This window comes from Convolutriloba macropyga, chromosome 3 (assembly GCF_964194025.1).
Source record: "Convolutriloba macropyga chromosome 3, txConMacr16.3, whole genome shotgun sequence".
NCBI classification, from domain to species: Eukaryota; Metazoa; Xenacoelomorpha; order Acoela; family Convolutidae; genus Convolutriloba; species Convolutriloba macropyga.
In genome coordinates this window covers 54,722,304-54,746,348 of record NC_134470.1, presented here as the reverse complement: position 1 = coordinate 54,746,348, position 24,045 = coordinate 54,722,304, and the positions used below count along the sequence as shown (strand labels likewise).

The 24,045-nt window shown below is 33.5% G+C and overlaps 2 protein-coding genes across 2 annotated transcripts in view; both read left to right on the top strand.

Moving 5' to 3' along the window:
* The window catches only part of LOC142336287 (uncharacterized), a 279,116-nt gene that overhangs the window by 254,414 nt on the left and 657 nt on the right, over window positions 1–24,045 (top strand). The window lies entirely within an intron of this gene.
* LOC142335814 (polycystin-2-like) lies at window positions 4,532–23,991 on the top strand. The gene is made up of 8 exons (XM_075384143.1): window positions 4,532–4,721; window positions 5,622–5,844; window positions 10,712–10,953; window positions 11,288–11,393; window positions 14,819–14,964; window positions 17,815–18,015; window positions 18,314–18,467; window positions 23,693–23,991. Exons 1-8 carry the CDS (start codon window positions 4,596–4,598, stop codon window positions 23,989–23,991), a joined length of 1,497 nt encoding a protein of 498 aa, XP_075240258.1. The 5' UTR covers window positions 4,532–4,595.

Sequence of the window (24,045 nt, the reverse complement as noted above, 5' to 3'; positions counted from 1 at the left end):
TAAACTTTTGCTTTAAAACATTATATGGCACCGGTTTATTACTCTAATGACAAAACTATGCCCTATTATCTCCCATGCAAAACCGTACTCTACCTTACCGACTCAAATGTTTACTCAAATTTCATGCTTGCTATTATTGAATTCTATACAACAGTATCTTAATAAAACCCACCTTTTACCTCCACTCAGTACTATACCCTAGTATTCAGATTCAAATCTTCAACCTTTTTGTCCCCCCCCCAATTGCATATAATTCATTATATACAATACTATCTGCCTGGCAAAATTTACTCTATAATTATTGTTTGATACTACAAGCTTTTATCAAGATTCAAATCATCACTTCCTATCTTTTACTTGTGTGCAGATATTGGAACCTATACCCCTTTTGTCTCCATAAATTACTAAACCAAGCAATTTTGGTACTAATCTTCACCATGTTACGAGCGTGCAGATATTCAAAATTATTTCCTGTATATATTATATCATAGTTATTCAAAGCTATACCACATTCTAAACAAGACAATTCTATATCTTTTTATCCCTATGCAAATCTGAATCCTAATATCTTTTTTCAAATCTTATCCTTATCTTGCCGACAGTCAAACCTATATCTTACTATCCCAACGGCAATTTTGTTCGGCTAAATAGTATGCAATGTTTTACCCTATTAAACCCAATCAAATCTTCACCCCATTACTTAATTGCAAAGGCTGCAATCTACACCCTTTTATCCCCATGGCAAACTTTGTTTACCTTATTAGCCACATGCAATTCTGTTTCCTTCTATCCTGATTCAAATCTTTGCTCTTTTATTTGCTTGCAGAAAATCAGTTCTACGTGTTTTATCCGCAAGGTAAAACTATACCCTATTATCTCCATGCAATAAGTGGAATGTAATTTTCAACTTCTGGAATTTACCAAGTAGCGTCTCTACATGTAACCGCTAAAACCTATTACTCTCATGCAAAAGCTATACCCTATAATCTTTATGGGATTTCCACTCCATTACCCCCATTGCACGATACCCCAATAGTCAATTGCTCCCTTACCGTGCGTAAAAACAGTTTTTTCTGCAGTTTACCAGCTTCTGTAATTACTCCTTATAAACAAAGAAGGAACCTGTCTACTTAAAGTAATGGAGTTAAGGTAAGTCTATTACATATTCAGGCAACAATCCTAACATATCAGGTGATAATTGCCAAGAATTTTCCATCCGCGCGCATGATCGAACATGTTTGGGTAAAAAGAGCCAAAAAGTGAGTTCAGGTGTATAGGTTTCTTACTACTAGTTTAACTTTGATGGAAAACAATATAAAGAATGAAAAATCCTCCTAAATTAACCGAAAATTGATTATTCTGAAAATTTTTGTACCAGATCTACGAAGAGTTGTCGAAATAAGTTGTTGTCGAAAATTTTTGTACCAGATCTACAAGACATGAGAGTTGTCGAAATAAAACACTATAAAACGGTATAACTCATCTCAGTCACGGAGTTCAAACAAGTATCAAAAACGTGGGTCAGAAAGCTGTTATTGAGCTAATTGTTAGATTGTCAACAATCAGAGTTGGATCTTTTTTGAACACTAGCTTTAAATTATTTGACATTGCATTAAAAACTTTTTTGAAATATAACGTGGAGCAAATTCAGTGAAATGATAGGGGGCTAAATAATTACTCTTTTGAAAGCAATCTGGTAAATTTGCTCCACATTTTATTCCAAACAAAAGTTTCCCCAATTGATTCACACTCTATCATTTAGCCCCATTACATTTAGCCCCTCTATCATTTCACAACGATTTTAATCTTTCATAACATTATGACTATTGGATTAACAAAATAATCACTCGGCCATGCTTCGCGGGCCATGGCCACGCCAAGTTATCGGCTTAATTATCATAAAACATGCCTTAATATGGACTGATAATTGACGGGATGAATTTATAGAGGAGTGAACTCTTATATGATAAGGGGTTAAGTTATGCGAGGTTAAATCAATCGGGATGGAAAAAGTAGAGATATAACAATTGAACAAATATACTGCTCTTAGGATAGAATAACAAAATTTTTGATTTTATTACAGTAAATACCTGTACTTTTCAATAAAGCTAAGCTACCTTCTAAATTATTGTCACAAAATTGTGCACTTTCGTAGAGTAAATGTTAAAAACGAAGTACAAAAAAGCAATGATGCGTAATATGTGAATTATAAAAAAAGATGTTTTTTTCTCTCGATTTAAGCGATTTCGTCAAATAAGTAAAAAAAAATAGTATTCTTAGAAGAAATTAATTTTTCATGAGGTGGAGCTAAAAAAGAAGGCTAGAATTTAACATAATTAATCAGAAAAATACTTGAAACATGAATCGAGTGAGAGGTCTTGATTTTGTAGTTCCTGAGTTTTATAGTAACAAATAGGGAGAATTTGGTTTCTCTCTGTGGATCAAAATAAACAGAAAACTCTTGAAGACCATAGTAATAGCATTTCAGTTGGAATTGCTTTCAACAATAAAGAAGAAAAATTGTTCATGAAAACCAGTGCCCTTCAATGTTCAGTTTTATTAATAAAATTTTTCAGCGTTTTTAGAGAATCAATTACCAGCAATTAGTTTTATGAATGTGCTTTGTTTTTTATTTTTTGGCTTGAAAGAAAGAAATTGTCATTTGAAGAGGAAATTTGCTGAAAATTGCTTTCAATTGAGTTATTCTGAACACAACAGAATTAGTTTGTTTGTTAGAGCTTAAAATGCGTTGCATTTTTAAATCTTGATGATCAAAAAAATTGGAGACGACGTAAACAAACAACATTTTTAAGAAAGCAACATTTTTTTGAAAAAACCTAAGAAACCACGTTTTCGCAAAGTTTTTCAAAAGAATGCAAATTGTGATAAGTACTTCCTGTAACAGATGTACCTGAAACAGTGATTGATAAGTATTTGTGCAGTTGTGAAATTTAGCAAATCGACTAAGAGAAAAGCTGGAAACGATGAAAATGAGGTAACGGAGTTTGAAACTGTGTAAAGCTTCTTCCAACTTGAGGCGAGCCTCATCCGCTTGATGTGGAAATGGTAGCCAAAAATGCAAGTGCTACTTTTCAGATGAAAGTAGAATTTATTTTGCTTAGTTTGGCAACAAATTTGTTGAATTTTTAAGAAAATGTCAAACGATTAGTCTCCATTTTGATACTTTAATTACTACCATTTGAATTGACGCGTGATGTAACTTCACCAAAAAGTTTTTCCGATTATTCATGACAAGAGCAACATTGACTAATATTTTAAACGCGATAGAATTATGGTGTTTTAATACATTAGAAATTATTCTAAAATTATTTTTGTACTTGAGAAAGGCTAGTAGTTAAGTTGTTCTCTTCAATTTTATTTTATGAAGTTGCGATACAATTAAAGTTTTTTTTATGGTACTCACTACTTTACTGCCAACAATAATTATAGAAAAATTTAGTTTATAGTCATAAAGAGGCTTCGAATCAACTTTCATATAAATTGCTCTACCATGTTGACCGTTACATCTTAGTCCTAGAAATTTTGCTATTCTCATGAATTTGTTTACCAGTAGGTGATTGCGCACCTCCCTGGTTGATGTTTCTTTGATTTCATACAAGGTTTATATGTTATTTCATACTGTCCATAATTGATTTCTTAGTACGATCCTAGTATGAAACCAAAGAAGTCATATATGATTCTGGTTTGATTGCCAAGAAATTTACATCATTTATTCCTCCAGTTAATGTTTTAACTTTTATCAGTAAAATATAGTAAAATATCAATACGTACTGCAAAATTGGTGCTAAATGAGGGAATACATAAATCTGTGTGACCCAAGTTTTCAGATTGGAGCCCGCTTAGACATATTAACGCTCATTTATGAAAAAAAAATAAGCATAACTTTTTTGTATCTAAATTTTAAATTATTTGATAAATACGTATGAAATCCAATTAAATTCTAGCTCACCCAAATTGGCAAATGTGGACTGCAAATACGATGTATTCGATTTAAAAGCCCTCTGACTGCATTATAAGGGAGTTTTTGGCGTCATTCATTGTTTTATGTACCATATGGGACCTTGCATGATTTTGAGAAATTTTTTTCGATTAGTACCGATAATGAAAATTTACAATTTTTGTGTTGTCAATTTTTCCCTCCAATTTTTATGTATCATTCCTGTATGATTTCCAGGAATTCATATATGACATTTTATGACTACTAAAAAGTTATTTAGAAAAGTTATTTGACCTAGTATGATTACAAAGAATCATATATGACCTAGTATGAAATCAAAGAAAGTTGTATGATCGATGAACTGGGATCGAACATAAATGTTTCCATTTGCCTTGTCTCATCACTAATACGATTGATAAAGTGGGTGTGAAGAAGGCTCCGATTGTTTCAAATTTTATTTCATAGAGCATAACTTAACTCCCATTCAAACAAAGGGCGACGTTCTTGTTGAGGTAATTTTTCATCGCGTAAAAATACACTCGCAAGTAGGTTGAAGATGTGACAAAATAAGCACCGCTTCTCGATACTAGGTACGAAGTGGGGCTCCATAACGAAGTATCCGGACTTCTGGACATGGATGTATGTGTCTCTGATTCCTGGACTGTACAGCCAGCAGTGGTACAATGGTAATGTGACAAATGACATCAGAGGATTCACAAGTGACAAACAGAGTTACCTGGTCGGAGCAGCAAGAATTAGACAGGTGTGTATGTGTGTGTGCGTTTGCGTGTGTGTGCGTGTTTGAGTGTATGTGTGTGTGTGTTTGTGTGTGTGTGTGTGTGTTGGGGGGCATGATTATAGAAGTGACGAAATTTTTGATATTGAAAAGATATCAACAAAATACAGTGTGGTGAGAACGAAAAAATTGATTTGTTTACATCAATATTCTGTAGTGTTCCCGATGCTTCAGGTTACTTTAGAACTTAAACCCTCCATTGGCCTCCTTTTGACCTTCCATTTGAGTCAACAGAAAATTTCAACAAACGTGAAGCGATTAGCAGTTTTTTTCGCTCTAAATAAATAAATGAATAAATACAAGTCAGGTAAACTTTCCAAAAAGTAGAAATTTATTTTGTGCGCGATTTGATGCAATGCATTGTAACCTTTCTTAATTTTAACGCTTCATGATTTTAGTTGTTAATATTGCATAAGATAGCAGAAGTGATTCTTCAATGACCTTCAAAAACATAACAACATGGGACAGCCACTTGAGGCAAGAACGTAAAAATTGTTCTCTTTTTCAGTCGCTTTTCTTCACCCTGAAGTTAACTTCGATGTTAGCGCTACTCAAATGGTATCATTTTGATTAGGAGTCCCATATAATGGAAATTATAGACGAGTTTTGAATGTATTTTCATTGCAAATAATAAAAACTGGTTTTAAAAAATGTCTTGTGTTGATGTAGAAAAAGTTCTTTGTTGATTACTGCAAAATACTAGCCAAAAGCGTGTTCACCAATTAATTAAGGACAAATATCACGACCCAACATACAAAATATCACAGCCGTACGTATCATAATCTTAGCTTGCAGAAACGTTTTAATTTTGGCTGACACCTGCACTTCACTTAAAGGTATCACAACTTAACTTGCTTCAAAATTCAGGTTCGTATGGACCCACTGGCCCATTGTGACGCACCTAAAATAATACGAGAGACGGTGAACGATTGCTACCCTGACTACTCTCTGGGCGATGGAGATACGGCCGGTTATAACGAGGGGTGGGTGCTGAACAGTTCCATCAACACTGATGAGTTCTACTTGGATGAGAAGGAAAACCCAGTGGGCAGCAGGCCGTGGGTCTACGTGCCTCAGATGCAAGCTGACGGTATGTAGAACAACTGCAGTTAAACTCAATGGTGATTGAAGGTTGCCTGAAAGGCAGTAATTAATCAAAAGCAGTGAATGAAGTAAAAGTCCCGCACTTCTCAGAGGAGTGGTCGCATATTTGAGACCTCAAGCGCACGTACTATAACACATTCATGTGCAATGTTGTGGAACATAATTTGTAAATTTGGAGGGGGAGGCGGAGGGGGAGGGGGGAAAGAGAACGAGGAGAGGAGGAGAGGAGGTTCAAAACGCATAAATTTGTAATAGTTCCTTCATTTGTTTAGAGGGGTTTTTGAAACAAGTAAATGAGCACGGAATCGAAAACTTTTCTCTATTTTAATTTTTTCTTCTTTCTGTGCTAAATTCATTCATCCAATAATTGAGGCTACTGAGTATTTAATGTGGAACCGAATTAAACTGAAACACGTTTTTTCCAACAATTTCTCTTAGAAAGTTATTCTGTTTGTCCTAGATTATTGGTAAGAAGCTTGCTTTTTGTTTGTTGCCAAATTAACAACGCTGTTTTCTGCCTTTTTCCGATTTTGCGTTTCATGTTTTAACTGCCAATTATTTGATTTACTAGACTTATTTCATCTCAATTCGTCATCAGATCGTTGAATGCCGAAGGACATACAAAATGGGTTCTGACCAGCTCTAGAATTTCCGACAACCGAATTATATTTACCATTTTTGAAACAGGAGGAATCGATATGTGGAATTCACATTCCTTTGATTGTGTTATTTTCTTATGTTCTGTGCGCCATAGATAAATATCATTTCACAACTCCTGAAAATCATATATATTCTATGCATGGATGTTGCCACCAATTTCTAGGCATTAGTCGTCTTTATCTCCTTTTCGCTTTCAAAACAAAGAGCAATTTCATTAAATTGAAATTTATCCGATAATTAAAACCAAAAATCGCCCGAGGAGAAAAAACGCTTTCTGTGCTAAAAATACATTAAACCTATGTTTTTCGTTTGTAAGGTCAGAATTTCTTTGCCTGGTATTCTTTAGTTCTTATGTTCATGAATCCAGCAGCTAACCATGTACTGGATTTTAACAAATCGATCAAATGTTTTGTTAATTGAAAGTCTATTAATGACGAGCGCTTCAAATTTTGGTATACATGAACAAGTTTTACTTCAATTATAATGATATTTGTGAGTTTATTACTTATGAGATAGAACAACACTAGAAGTTTCATTCTAAAAAATGAATGGAGTGGAGAAAATTTTGTGGAAGAGAGCCTATTGTCGGAGAACAATCAATATGTTTAAACAGTCTCGAGATTGGGATCACTGCATCAATGACTTTTCACTAAGGTTAACATTTTTTTAATAAAAACAATTCCGCAACGGACAAAGTAAAGACCTTTATCGTCTTTCTTGTTTGATTTGTGGTCCACTAAAGTCTTATACATAATTTTTTGACCTCGATCACCCACATTTTTGAATATGAATCTCTACCGAAAGAGAAAGAGAAAGAAATCTATCGAAAATTCACACATCACATTCGATCATAATTGGTGATCATAATTATTTATTTATTAAATAAATAAAGACACAAAAAAGGGACGATGAGACCTGCCATTAATGAGACTACGAGACAAAACCAACAACAAATTAGGGGAAAAAACAACTACAAATATTCATTACGTTCTAATAGGTATTTAAATCTCAATACCTATTTTGAAAGCACTTATTTACAGATTCAAAAATAGCGTCAAATAAAACCGTTAAAAATCAAATTGTTTTTCACTACAAAGCAGTGGGGACCTTTCCTAAATCAGACTGGGTAACAAGTTGATAGCACGAAGAACAGAAAATCGGCAAAGTTCAAAACTCGAATACTTTGAACTCAAATGATTTCAGAACTCACACAAACCGTAAGCTTTCAACTAAAACACTAAGTAGGTTTCCATGAAACTCCTTAAGAAGCCAGTGGGGTTTGTCACTAAAAGCAGATGGGACCTGTCTTAACTCAGACAAGGCGACAAGTAGACGGGAAAAAACAGAAAGGCGGCAAGGTTTAAAACTCGAATACTTTGAAAGCAAAAGGTTTCAGAATACATACAAATCGTAAGCGTTTAATTAAGACACTAACTACTTTTCTATGAAAACTCCTTAGTAAGCCAATGGGATCTATCAATAGTGAAACTAAGTCATATCCTGCAAAAAACAACAACAAATACAGTCAGACTTCAAAATTTTACAAAAAAATTTTTGAAATAGGGTTCTGAAGCCTATAAATTTAAAAGCTATTAAATAAAGTCATTAAAAATAATAATTTATAGCTGAATAAAAAATTCTTTAGACCTGCTATTATCGGGAATGTCATGCGGGTGTAAATAAAATTACAAAGGCAGGCAAAATTCGAAGTTCAATTAAAATTTGCGAGAAAGTGGTGTCAAAGTGTTTACAAAATATGAGCTATTCAAGAAGAAAAACTATGTTTGTTAAATTATCGCTCGATTAAAAGCAAACGAGCCTGTTGTGGATGTGATGACATGACAAGACAGTTTAAGTGGAACTTCAATAGTGGACAAAAACACAAAACTCAAGATACTTCAAAAAATTGTTGTATCTACAAAACCGCTATATAAATCAAATAAACCTGAGGTAAATTTATATTTCATTTTTTAAAATAAGATTCGACTTGAGACTTATATAAAAAGGGTCAAAAAGGGGAAAAAAGCAAAGTTCAAGGTTTAACTCAATTTTTTTAATCAGATTTTTTCAAGGTCATAGGAGCCATTAGGTATCAATTTAAATCAGTTTCAGGTTCACTAATATCATTTAAAGAGACTAAATAGATATTCAGTTACTATAATTAGGCCATGAATGTACAAAAATTACTTTGAAGACAAAACAAATGAATTCATGTTTTGTTTAAGAGAACATTTAATCGGAGCTGTAAAACCAAGAGCTTTTCTCCGAAAACAGAATATTTGTTCATTGGGCTCTATTTGCACGCAAACGAGATCTGAGTGTAATTACGTCTTGAAAGGAGGCATTCTGGTCATTGATTAAAAAGAAGATAGTGATAATTTTAATAATAATTAAAAAAGATAATATGATATAAATAGAAAAAAATTCAAACATATTTTGCAATCTACCTTGCCACAGAAGCAATTTGGTTATTTTCTGAATGTAGAAATTCTCAATGAGAGCAAAATTAGCCTCGCTATTGCTGCGCGTTGAAAACGTAATTAGTTTAAAACGTCTTGAAATAGTTAATTTGCAATAAAATTGCGATATATATCATGAATTTGTAATAATTATTGTTCTAAATTATAAAAAAACGGTCAATTTTTGTAACAAAAAATTTCGAAGAAAGCACTCATCAAAACGATCTAACTTTTTTATTTAACATGTTTTGTTTCAGTAGTTGATTTAATTCTTTAATGCGGGCAAAACAAACAGGATTTTCTGAACATTCATATCGGGCGCCTTTTTTGCTGAAAAAGTTGGAATTTTTATCAAACAGTTTGGCAACCCTCTATTTTTGAAAGGAAAAGCAGTGTTAATTTTTTTAAACGGTTTTAGCAAAGTTGACAAAAACTTGGGCATAAAATACAAAAACATTGAGCAAAAAGAACAAAAATTATTCGAATATTCTTCAAACCTTTGAATTTCGATAGCCTCCTGGAAAAAGAAATTTTAGAAAATTTCTTTTTTAATTGTATGTTTTACGCTGGGCGGGTTTCCTAATGAGAGCGCTCACAACTCGGTACGACGAATATATCAATCGGCCAAAATTGACAGAAGAAAAAAACAGTGGAGCATATATTTTATCCCCCCACTAAGGAACAAGAATTGGTAGAGGTTTTACAATCAACCCAACATTTTTGAATGCCAACGTTGTTGATGGACGGGATTCAATGAAACGCAGATTTTGTGGTTCTCTGTAGGATTTTGGTTTTATTCTGTTGAATTTTTTCTGTGACACCCAATTATCGTTCCATTTTGCTTGAACATCCCCCAAAATTTTTTCATTAAGTAATTGAAATAAAAAAAAACTAACTTAGCTAACGTTCGAGGTTATTAAAAACCGATTGGTATTCATTGCAACATAAACCAAAATTGATGCTTTTTCATTCAAATTCATTGAAAGTTAATGCTTCTTACTTTTGAAACCAATATGAACCGCTACCTTGCACGTTCAAACTATAGTCCAAATTACTGGACTATCTCGTAATGTCTTCTTACAATGTTGCAATACTCGTTTTAGTATAGCCTCACAGGATAAAAGAAGCAGGCATTTTTGTGTAATTTTTTATAAATCCTATAACAGAAAGCAGTGCCGGGCAGCCCAAAAATGCGGGAAAATTAAGTCTAAATCTTATTTTCATCTCAGCAACAATTTGCTGAAAAATCTTATCTTGTAGCTTAAATTTGGCGTTCACCTGCTTATGGATACTTATTATAGATTTTGTAAAGTATTTAATCCCTAAAGCATTCACAATGGCCCAGAGAAGAAGTTTTTTTTGCATCACTCAGCGGAAATTTTCAAGCCTATCATGTATGGTTTACTCGCATACCTTGTAAGATTCGGGCAAAAAGAAGTATCTGCATTTTAATATCTTGCAAGAGATCTTACATGACGAGCGTTCACATGGAAGAGCTTCCAGGATTGGCATGTAAATTCCGTACGGGGAAAACTGATGCTTCTCAAGCTCGGAACCAACAGTATCAACAAAAGTCAAATTTTCTTACCTTTAAACTCAACCAAAAGAGTCCTCGTGCTTTGAATGTGAATAAGGACTCTCTCTTTTCATGTTTGCAGCTAAGAAAACTTTTAAAGCGGGAACAGGTTTGGCTAATCAGCGTCGTTGAAGTAATTCTTTTTTTTTTTTGCTTAGGCATCCCAATAATCGGAGACCTGAACATGTACGGTCCCGGTGGGTACATCATGACTCTGAACACAAATATGGAAAAGGCGATTGAGGATGTGGAGAACCTGCAGGCACACAGTTGGGTAGACACGATGACAAGAGCAGTCATCATTGAGTTCACTGTCTTCAATCCCAACGTCAACCTGTTCTCGGTGGTCAGCCTCGTGATTGAGTTCAGCGCCCAGGGTGACGGGTACCCATTTGAACAGGTAATTTCTTCACGTATCTTTTTTCAACAGTTGTCAAAAACTGATGTTCATTTTAGACTAACACACTCAGTCTTTGAAACTTAGGTTATATGATTAAAAGGTTTTCAGAATTTTTTTTAATCAACCAGTCGCTTGAAAACATGAATAAATTACTGATAGCTGAAGGTCATTTTTTGTACTTCTAACTTTTGTTACTTTACGAAAAAAATTTAATTCCAAGTAACAAAGTACTCATTAACAGAGTATTAGTTCTTTATAAGTTCTGTTGTTTAATTAGAGCATAATTAAATATGGGAATAAAAATGTTACTATTACTGATATTGTGTGTAATCAGATGAAGACCCTTCGCCTGTACCCGTACATGAGCAGTGCGGGCTATTTGGTACTCGTGTGCCAACTGGCCTATCTCGCATTCCTCATTTACTACATGTATGTCGAAGGTAAGACCAATTATCACAAATAGTACAGAAGTTATATAATAAAATCATCTACATGATAGAAGTAAAGAACTGCCCCCCCCGTATAAAATATATCGAAGAAGCAGCGACTTATTCTGCTTGGTAAGATAACAAGGAGGCTCGGTAATGTGCGTGTGCGTTCGCACATAAAGTTCCGACCCCTCTCATCTACATTTTCGGCACAAATGTCTACGCAAAGAGGATCAGATAGAAAACCCCCAAAAATTCATATATTTTCCAAAAAAAAATGTGTATGAACAAAAAGATCGCCTCCAACGAAAATATCTCAGTGAAGTAAAGCAAATTCCGCATTAGATTGATGCTATCAGCCATTATTAAGAAAGCAAGTTAGGACGAACAACAACATCAAACAACAATAACAACAAACATTAACTACATCCAGAACTTTATGTCCATTTAATAAAAAAAACTTACTAACAAGCTCAAAATAGCATCGGATAAAACGGAAAATAAACAAATCATCTTGTACTTTACTAGAGAAGATATGAGACTACTCTATGAAAAGGCTTGGTAACAATTAGACAAAAAAGAACAAAAAACAGCGAAGATAAAAAAAAAATTGAATTAAAATTTTGAAAACAATTTCAAATTAAGGAAAACCATTAGATGGCAATTGAAAACTACCAATTTGTTTATGATCACATACGCCTCTATAGGAGGGCATTAAGACCTGTTATTAATCAATTTTTTATGCGGTTACAAAAAGAACAACAAATAGAGAAAACGCTGTCGAGACGTAAAGCCATATTTGGTTCCTCAAATTATGTTTAATTGAGCCTTCGTGAAACTCTTAAAACTTGGTAAAGGCCTCTTTTTCAATGAGAATAGTTAGAGAACAGAAAAAGAGCAAAATTAAAATTTTGTTTTTTTTTTACGAAAACAGTTATTTTCAAAGTCATGAAAGCCATTAGCTACAAAACGAAATAGTTAAATAGGTTCGTCTATTTGTCAAAGGAAGCGATTGAGACCTGTAATTTTTCAGAATGTGTCTTACGTCTACAAAAAGAACGTTAAATATAGATAAAAATCGAAAAATCAGATCAGTTATTGTGCGAAAACCCGTGTCGAAGCCAGTAAATTCATAACGAATTCTTTGAACATTAGATTTTGTACACTTACCCCTTTCCTCTACAACAATAGTGCCTTATGTGATCTGTACTCACGACGACTAGCTAACAAATCGACAAAAAAGAATGCGATCAACGTTAAAATAAGTTTTTTTTTGTTTTTGAAAACAATTGTATTCAAAGTCATGAAAGCCATCAGCTATCTAGTCCAATCATAAAGGCTCAATTACTTTTCTTTGAAATGCCATATAAACTTGTCATTGCCCAGGTAATTTCATACGACTAAAAAGACAAATTAAAAACCACATTTGAAGAGAATTGTAAAAAATATTTTATTAAACTCTTCGAGAAAGGGGTGTCGAAGCCGTTTAAACCAAAAACTATGCTTTGCAAGACTTTTTTATGTTCAATTGTGCCTTATGTTTAACCCCAAAAATGTAAAATGTGAACTCTCAATAATGTGATAGTGTGACAAAACCAGAAAAAAAACGTGAAAAATTTGCCAATTCCTAAAAAATAAAAAGAAATTGTGAAATCTAGTAGTATTAAAGCCAGAAAACCACAACATAACGCGAAAAACCGCAAACAAGATTCAAAATAAATTCAATAGAAGGAAGAGGAAGAAGATGCTTTTTTTTGCTGACACAAAGCAACAAGATTACCAAATTAAAAGAAAAATAGAGGCAAAGTTCAAAAAGCCCTCGTTTATTTAAAAAACAAACAATTTTGAAATTCAAAACGACCATAAATTTTTGAGTAAGGAAAACAGATATAATAATTTTGAACTGCTCAAGAAACCATTTGGACATATCAACAGTGAGCTTTGATGTGAATTGTTCTGTCCTTTAATTAACATAAAAAAGCTCAATTTTTTTTTAAAAAAGACCGACTGATTACAATCAAAATTATTTCGGTTGTAACAGGCCATGATTGAACCAAAACCAGCCCTGCTTTTGCTGTTTGGCAATTAAGAACCACCAATTGCTTCGAATGCTTTATATCTAGGTAATTTATGGGTTAAAAGTTAAAAAATAAATGCGTTTTCGTTAATCATAGAGTAAAGTCAGCCAAGAACGGCAAAATCTTGATTCTAGACTACTCTCAATGGAAGTGGAAGAAGAACTAACTCTCTTTGTAGTGCAAAACAATTGTCTTTGTTGATTTTGGTGTGTTTACTTTCGGCAGATTTATTCAAAGTGAACTAAAGAAGCTTATATCCTGCATTTTTTTTATAAAAAAAGGCTGAATTTTGAAAAATTTAGCCAAAATTTTAGCCAGGAGTTCATAAAAGCCAACAATACTGTTTGTCTCTAAAAACAAAATCAACAGTACTATTGTTTACAACTTTTACAATTTTTAGCAAAATTGACAAAATTTTAGGCGAAATTCGGGAAAATGTGAATAAAAACAACGGAAATCCGTCGATGATTCACAAAACTTCAAACCTAGATAACTCCATGTAGAATATGAAATTCAAAAAATTTTTTTGATTCCATATTCTACACTGGAGGGGCTTTTAAATGATACCACTCTTAACTCTGTACAATGAATATATCGATCGGTCAAAATTGATTGAACAAAAAAAAACCCATATGAGTATATAGTTCCTCCCCCTTCAAGAGGGGTCGGAACAACTATGATATCCTTTCATCTTAAAAAACAAGTGGATAAGTTCTATTGGTACTGCATCAACTCTTCAACAATAAATCACTTCATCTTTAGAAATTTTCATTTTTCAACTAATTTACGAAAACAATTTTTTCTAAATAAAAAGTTGGTATAGCAAATTTTAGTGTTTGTTTGCTCTAGTTAACACTTCGACTCCATTAAAGGCCGGTGTATTGAGGATTTTGCTCTCAATTGAAGATTCAACATTTTTTTATTTCTGTTGGATTTTTATCAGTTTTTCATTGTAGCATTTTTTATCATGATAGTTTTTTCTGACCGACTGAACTTTTTGTTCAGCAAACGACGCACTGGTAAATCTGGAGGGCGTAAAGCCGCTGAGTAATTGTCATTCAGCATCGGAAATCTCTTAAGTTTACGTTTCACCAAAACACTAAAACTATCTGCTGCGCAAATATTAACCTGTGGTTTCAATGGCAATTTCTGAAACTCTTAGAGCAATCAACCGCGCAACCTCCACTTTTCCTACCTCTCCCGGTTAGGCTAGTTTCCAGGAGCCATGCGTTCAATAGCAATTAATCCAAAGTTAGTCTGCTAAGTATCCCTTTCTCATGCCCCATTTTTGGAAGATCTATGTTTTTAGAAACGGACCTTTTAAACTTGGGAGGATTGTACTTTTCTCGTGTTTTGTAGCAAAGGAGGTGAAGCAGCTCAAGTGGGGATACTTGAAGCAGTTCTGGAACTGGGTCGAGATCATCATAATCATCCTGTCTTGGGTCTCCTTCGGACTCATCATCTCCTATGTTGTGGGGGTCGAGGTCACCATGAACCAAATCAAGGCAAAGACAAATTACCCATTTTGTGATACGATTCATCCCTTACCATTATGCGCTAGTCGGGCAAATATAAACGGGAAATATTTGAAACTTTGCCATTGAATATGATCCGGCAAAAATATTGCAATCTACAGTACTTTGTTTGATAACAACTGAAACGAAACCTATCACAGTTAAAACTCCTGAAACTATTTTTTTGCTGTTTTTTCTGCTTCTATTATTCGTTATAATCATAACGTTAAAAATAGTTTTTCTTTGTTTTTGAAAACAATTGTATTCAAAGTCATGAAAGCCATCAGCTATCTAGTCTAATCATAAAGGCTCAATTACTTTTCTTTGAAATGCCAATTAAACTTGTCATTGCCCAGGTAATTTCATACGACTAAAAAGACAAAGTAAAAACCACATTTGAAGACAATTGTAAAAAAATTTTAATTAAACTCTTCGAGAAAGGGGTGTCGAAGCCGTTTAAACCAAAAACTGCTTTGCAAGACTTTTATATGTTCAATTGTGCCTTATTATTAACCCCAAAAATGTAATATGTGAACTCTCAATAATGTGATAGTGTTACAAAACCAGAAAAAAACGTGAAAAAGTTGCCAATTCCTAAAAAAAATTGTGAAATCTAGTAGTATCAAAGCCAGAAAACCACAACATAACGCGAAAAACCGCAAACAAAATTCAAAATAAATTCAATAGAAGGAAAAGGAAGAAGATGCATTTTTTCTTTGCTGACACTAAGCAACAAGATTACCAAATTAAAAGAAAAATAGAGGCAAAGTTCAAAAAGCCCGCGTTTATTTAAAAAACAAACAATTTTGAAATTCAAAACGACCATACATTTTCGAGTAAGGAAAACAGATATACTAGTTTCGAACTGCTCAGGAAACCATTTGGACATATCAACAGTGAGCTTTGATGTGAATTGTTCTGTCCTTTAATTAACATAAAAAAGCTCAATTTTTTTTTAAAAAGACCGACTGATTACAATCAGAATTATTTCGGTTGTAACAGGCCAAGATTGAACTAAAACAAGCCCTGCTGTTGCTGTTTGGCAATTAAGAACAACCAATTGTTTCGAATGCTTTATATCTAGTTAATTTATGGGTTAAAAGTTAAAAAATAAATGCGTTTTCGTTAATCATAGAGTAAAGTCAGCAAAGAACGGCAAAATCTTGATTCTAGACTACTCTCAATGGAAATGGAAGAAAAATTAACTCTCTTTGTAATGCAAAAAGATTGTGTTTGTTGATTTTGGTGTGTTTACTTTTGGCAAATTTAATCAAAGTGAACTAAAGAAGCTTATATCCTGCATTTTTTTTATAAAAAAAGGCTGAATTTTGAAAAATTTAGCCAAAATTTTAGCCAGAAGTTCATAAAAGTCAACAATACTGTTTGTCTCTAAAAACAAAATCAACAGTACTCTTGTTTACAACTTTTACAATTTTTAGCAAAACTGACGAGATTTTAGGCGAAATTCGGGAAAATGTGAATAAAAACAACGGAAATCCGTCGATGATTCACAAAACTTCAAACCTAGATAACTCCATGTAGAATATGAAATTCAAAAAAATTTTTTTGATTCCATATTCTACACTGGAGAGGCTTTTAAATGATACCACTCTTAACTCTGTACAATGAATATATCGATCGGTCAAAATTGATTGAACAAAAAAAACCCATATGAGTATATAGTTCCTCCCCCCTCAAGAGGGGTCGGAACAACTATGATATCCTTTCATCTTTAAAAACAAGTGGATAAGTTCTATTGGTACTGCATCAACTCTTCAACAATAAATCACTTCATCTTTAGAAATTTTCAATTTTGTTTCAACTAATTTACGAAAACAATTTGTTCTCAATAAAAAAAAATGGTATAGCAAATTTTAGTGTTTGTTTGCTCTAATTGACACTTCGACTCCATTAAAGGCCGGTGTATTGAGGATTTTGCTCTCAATTGAAGATTCAACATTTTTTTATTTCTGTTGGATTTTTATCAGTTTTTCATTGTAGCATTTTTCATCATGATAGTTTTTTCTGACCGACTGAACTTTTTGTTCAGCAAACGACGCACTGGTAAATCTGGAGGGCGTAAAGCCGCTGAGTAATTGTCATTCAGCATCGGAAATCTCTTAAGTTTACGTTTCACCAAAACACTAAAACTATCTGCTGCGCAAATATTAACCTGTGGTTTCAATGGCAATTTCTGAAACTCTTAGAGCAATCAACCGCGCAACCTCCACTTTTCCTACCTCTCCCGGTTAGGCTAGTTTCCAGGAGCTTGAGCTAGCTACTGCCAAGCCAAACCCCTCGCCATGCGTTCAATAGCAATTAATCCAAAGTTAGTCTGCTAAGTATCCCTTTCTCATGCCCCATTTTTGGAAGATCTATGTTTTTAGAAACGGACCTTTTAAACTTGGGAGGATTGTACTTTTCTCGTGTTTTGTAGCAAAGGAGGTGAAGCAGCTCAAGTGGGGATACTTGAAGCAGTTCTGGAACTGGGTCGAGATCATCATAATCATCCTGTCTTGGGTCTCCTTCGGACTCATCATCTCCTATGTTGTGGGGGTCGAGGTCACCATGAACCAAATCAAGGCAAAGACAAATTACCCATTTTGTGATACGATTCATCCCTTACCATTATGCGCTAGTCGGGCAAATATAAACGGGAAATATTTGAAACTTTGCCATTGAATATGATCCGGCAAAAATATTGCAATCTACAGTACTTTGTTTGATAACAACTGAAACGAAACCTATCACAGTTAAAACTCCTGAAACTATTTTTTTTGCTGTTTTTTCTGCTTCTATTATTCTTGATAAATGTCGTGTCTGAACTCATGTCGTGTCTAGGAATTCTCTAACACTCGCTTCATCAGCTTCGGTGGTCCAGCTACAGTGAACGAGACATACAAGATAGTGTCTGCTATCACTTGCTACTTCGGATATATCAAACTGATGCACATGTTGAGATTCAACAAGAAGATGTCCTCCTTCGCGTGTGTCCTCAAGGTCGCATCCAATGACATCACCAACTTCCTCATCATGTTCACGGTCAGTAAGGACCATTTGTAATGTCAGTACAATTGTAAGTTGCAAAAAAGAACTTGTTCTTATATACTTATAATTTATCTCGGCACCGCGTTGTTTTTCTCCAAACTTGTGTTTTTCTTAAATATCCGCAAAATTTCTCGGTAAATAAAGTTAACGGTGTAATCAGGCAAAATTTTTTGTTACTACCTGTCGGAACATTTGGATATTTTTGTCAAATACATTGACTAAATTATGAAAAAAAATCTATGATTATTTTATGAAAATTAATAAAAATTAATGATTATGGTCTGCTTTTCAGGTTGTGTTCATTGCATTTGCACAGTTTGCTTACTTGGTGTTGGGCAGTGTGGTGTCTGGGTACAAGTCATTTGTCACCACTTCTACTACCCTCATGGCAATGTTACTCGGACAGTGGGACTTCTACGAGGTCGAGGAGGCTGACAGATTGCTAGGTCAGGACACACAAGAGTTTACAAAATTAAAAGAAATGGATCGAATAATAAGCTTTATATATTATTTATGAAATATTTACATAAGACTACATCGGCGCATTATCATTTATCTCGAAAACAATATATGTCAATCTTCGAAATTCTTTTTGGAATGCTACGCCAAAAATACAGCTAAATTGGGGTCTAAAACAGGCCATGATAATTTCCAAGAAGCCCGTAGAAAAACTGTAGACTGAAGAATCGGGTATATACTGCAAGTTTATTGCTCAAATGACAAAAATACAACTTCAACTAATAATTAAATTTTATACGCCTGGATTTGACATTTTTGGGGAAAGCGTAGACAGCCAAGAGAGACATCAAGACTTCATTGCGCAAAAAAAGTGAAAAGGACAGAAAAAGGACTTTCAGCTCTAAATCATGAAAAACAAAGGATTTGTACCACAAATTGGACATGAAACTTGTAACGTTTGTTAAAAGAATTTTGATTTACATGATGTGCCGTTTCAATTTGTCCCCACATGATTTTCTGATAATTCAGGTAGTAATTTTTTGATGATTAAAATTGTTAATTTTAATCTAGATTGCACGTTTTTATGTTTTTTCTGTAAAAATAATTATAAAATTTTACTCAAGAAAATACATTACGTGCCCAACTTCAAAAAATAGAGTATACATACTGGATTTTTCCGCCAATTTTCCGAACCGTGTTTTAAGATAAGTTTTGTAAGCGTGTTTGGAAATTAGTTACACTGAGCCAATTTAGTTCATTTTTGCTTCAAAATTGAGTACATGTGTACTCAATTTTCACAAAACCTGTTTTTGGGGCTAGCGTCAAGATTTAGGACAATCTTCTGGCACTAATATTTCTTAATAAACAAGGCGACTCGGTAATGTGCGATTGCACATAAGGTTCTGACCCCACTCATCCACATTTTTGGCATAATTGTCTACCAAATGAGGAAAACATAGAAAAACACAAAAAATTCAAGTATTTTTCAAAAAAAAACTGGTGTATGAACGAAAAGATAGCCTACAAAGCAATTAACTCAGTGGAGTAAAAAATGATGCATTAGGTTGATGAGATATGCCGATATTAAGAAAGCGAGTGAAGACGAACGGCAAAATCAAACAACAATAACAAACATTAATCACATCAAAAAACTTATGTCCGTTTTAAAAAACAAAACTTAATAACAAAGTCAAAATAGCGTCAGATAAAACTGAAAATAAACAATCAACTGGTATTTCAACAGAAAAAAAATTGGTTTTTCACCAGTTCATAATAAAGCTTGCTAATAATTAGACAAAAAAGAACAGAAACTTTAAAGTTAGAAAATTCGCTAAACTTAAAAAAAAAACAATTAATTTCAAAGTAATGAAAACCATTAGGAATCAACTGAAATATCCCATAGTTTTACAATTACTAATGCTTTCATATAAGGGAATTAAGAACTCTTGGTATTCAATTTTCTATGCAGTTACAAAAAGAACAACAAACACAACAAACATAAAAGTCAATGAAAACTTGCTATAAAATGATTTGGAAGCCGTAAAGCCATTCTTTGGCCCCCAAAATATGTTCGATTGCACCTTCGTCAAACACCGATATTGTATAATGTGGCCGCTCATTAATGAAAACAAGCAACAATTAGACAAAAAGGAAAAAAATGCAAAACTATGTAATGCTCGTTTTTTTTCGAAAAAAATTTATTTGCAAAGATATGAAAGCCATTAATTACAGAATGAAAAAACTGAATAGGTTCGTTTATTCTTCCAAAAGAAGCCCTCGAAACCTGCAATTATCCTGATCATGTCCTACGTCCACAAAAAGAACGTCAAATATGACATAAATCAAAATTTATTTTACATTTTTTGTGAAAAACCCGTCTCGAAGCCAGTAAATTCATAACGAATTCTAAAAAAACATTAGATTTTGTGACACCAATTTTTTTGACACCTTCCCGTGACAAAAATAATGTCATCTTTAACCTTTAATTAACGAGACCAGGTAACAAACAGACGATGAAAGGAACAAAATTGCGAAGTTGAAATGTTTTTTTTTTCATTTTGGAAAACAATTGTTTTCAAAGTAACGAAAGCCATTATCTATCTTCTAATATCAGAACATCGGCTCCTCTACTCTTCCAGGAAAAATCAATCAAACCGGGTCATTGTACAGGAAATTAGATACGACTGAAAAGACAAAGTAAAAACGACAGTTAAGGACAAAAATAAAAAATTCAGTTCAATTCTTCGAGAAAGTATTGTCGATGCGGTGAACAACCACAATCTGTATCTTTAAGGATTTAAAAATTATCAATTTTCGTTAATTTTGAACGCGAAAAATGTGATATATGAACTGACAATAACGTGATAATTTGACAAAACTAGAAAATAAAAAAATGGGCCAATACCTAAAAATTAAAAAATTGTGAAATCTAGTAGTATCAAAGCCAGAACACCATAACCTAAGGCCTGAAACCACAATAAAGACTAAATTTGAATTCAGCAGAAAGGAGTAGCACCCTTTGATTGCTGACACTAAACTATAAGTTGACCAAAGTAAGAGAAAAATGGAGGCAAAGTTCCATAAGCCATTTTTTTTTTAAAATCAAATATTTTAAAAGTCAAAACGACCATAAACTTTCAAGCAATCAACTAAATAAATTAATTGCGAGCTAATTAGGAAGCCAATAGGACCTATCACTTGTGAGCTTTGGTTTCAAAAGTTCTGTTGTTTAATTAATAAAGAAAAGATCGAATTTTTTTTAACAAACCGACTGATGACAATCCGAATTATTTTTCGATTGTAACGGTCCAAGATTGATAGAGAACTAGTCCTGCTAATGTTGATTGTCCATTAGGAATATTTATTTTTGGAATGTCATTGGTTTAGATTTTTTGTTTGTTAAAATATCAAAAGTAAATGCTGCGTTTTTGATAATCAACGAAAAGTTAGCGAAAAACGGCATCGTTTTATTTACAGAGCACTCTCAACTGAAGTTGAAGGGGAATTAGCCCCCTTTTCAGTCTACAAAGATTGCGTTAGTGGTGTTTGGGTGTGCACTTCCCGCAAATTTAATCAGAGTGGACTAAAGAACTATATTTCGTGCTGTTTTTGATGAAAAAGTCTGAATTTTGTGAAATTTTTACCCGGAATTTGTGAGAAAAAAAATTCAATGAAAATAGCCGACAATGTTTTTTAAACGTAAAATCAACAACATTTTCATGAAAAATTTATTTAAATTTTATCAAAATTGGCGAAATTTTAGTCCAAAATTCCGAAAAAAGGTGAATGAAATCAACGGAATTCACTCTATTTTCTCCAAAGTTTAAACCTCGATATCTCCCTGTCAAAAACAAAAATCAAAAAATCTTTTTAATTCCATATTCTACGCTGGACAAGCTTTCTAATGATACCAGTCTCAACTCTTTACGATGAATATATCGATCGGCCAAAATTGACTGAACAAAAAAAAACCCAGTTGATTATATAGTTCCCCCCCCCCTCAATAGGGGTCGGAACAATAAAATAGTGATTAGACTGAATTGAAAGAAAGCCCAATTGGTGATTATTTTCAAAAATTTCCATCTCGATACTAATTGCGGAATAAGAGGACATATACCAGCTTTGCGATTACTCATATCTTTGTTCACAAGAATATTTAGGATTTTGAATAGTGTTTCAAGTCGTTACAAATAAATTTCAACAAAAAAAATTTGAGGTTAATACGTATTTCAAGTTCCGGGTTACGTTTATCCGTAAATTCTCGAGACCAAAAATAAGCCTTTTCTATGATACAAGTAATTTATTTCCACGTTTTTGGTTACTATGTCCCATCGTTCAAAATGATATATGAATCTTGCCGACTGACGACAAATGTTTGTCACTCTATTCTACAAAACCAAAATACTATTGGAATGCCTTTTCGAACATTGGCAACGTAATGTTTGTGAACGCTTTGCATTCTAGTTTTTGGTACCAACCGGTACAATTGATTGACTATTTGATAAATAAATTTATTGATTTTTTTTTGCCAAATGTAAGCACTAATTTTGCTTAGTGACTATTTTATCTTCAACTGAATCGTCTTCGTTTGTCGCCTATCTGAAATTCATTTTTCTAGGTTCATTTTTGTATCCGAGAATTTTGTAAAAACCTGTTGTGATATTTCCAAGTGTCATATGAACAAATGTGATGAAGTTCATTTTTGCACCCTTTTTGGGATGAAAATTCAATTTAGAAGTCCTATCAATGTAGCTCTTTGAATTGATAAAGTGCCAATTAAAAAATAATATTAAAAATTATTTCTTAAAGTAAGTTTGATTTGACAATTCGGATCTTTTCCGTTAGCGTCCCCCCCCAGTAAATTAGGCAGCCCCCATTTTTATATGTTTAAACATTATGTATGTTTTTGAGTTATTACGTATGCATACGTGTGAATAGGCATTTAGAAAATACTACTAGAGCGGAGGTTTGAAAATAATGCGTGTACAGTAATAAGTCACTGCATATAATATAAACATCCACAAAAACTTGTTCTTATTGCATTTTTAGTAATTATGAGCTTTTTAAAGGGGTCTACTACTAAAATTTTTTGAAAATTGATACATATATGGTTGTTGAGATATATTATAACAGGAACGATATTAAAATAAAAACCCCTTTTCAGATGGGAGCAAAATATTAATTTTTGGGAGGTGCCTAAATTTCGGCTATAAAGGACTGGGGGAGGGGGCGTTAGCGGAAAAGATTCGGATCTTTTCTGTTTTTGCCCCCCCACGTCCATTTGCACCCCCCACTTACGCATGTTATAGCATATTGTTTGGATTTTATACAATTACATACAATTACGCACAAACGGCATTTAAAATTTAATTATGCAGCGAAGTTTTGAAATTAAGACGTATACGGTAATTGAACTTTGCTTATAATGTAAGCAGACAAAGAATAATGCGTCATTTTACTATTTTTGCGCTTATATTCCATAGGATTGGCTTTATGACACTAATTTTTTTGATAACCGGAAACAAAAATCCATCCAATCTTGTGCTGGTGCCGGCACGTTATTGTGTCTAAATTGAAGGATCTCTAAGGACAAAAAAGTACATATTTGGGGGGTGGAAACAGCCTGGTTATATAGGACTGGGGGGGGGGGGCAAAAACAGAAAAGATCCAAAGATTCGACAATTCTGTTTAATAACATATGTGATGTTTACAGGTCCTGGATTCCTGTTCACGTACATCATCGCGGCCAATCTGATCCTACTCAATGTGTTCCTCTCAATAATCTGCGAGGCCTGTGATCAGGTCAACGGAGAGGTCGCTCAACAAGAGAACGACTTTGAGGTGGTTGATTTCATGGTCGGCCAGGTGAAAATGTTGATTGGAACCTCCAGACTGACCCAGAATGCCGCCAAAAAGATGGAAGAGGATCAGGAGAAAGATCAAGAGGAGTTAGAGGAGCAAAAGAAGGCGATTGATATTGACAGCGTTAGTTCATTAACTATTTTTAACTAATATTAGTGATTAAAATTGAAATCTAGCGTGAAAAAATTGTGGTAATTTCATCCT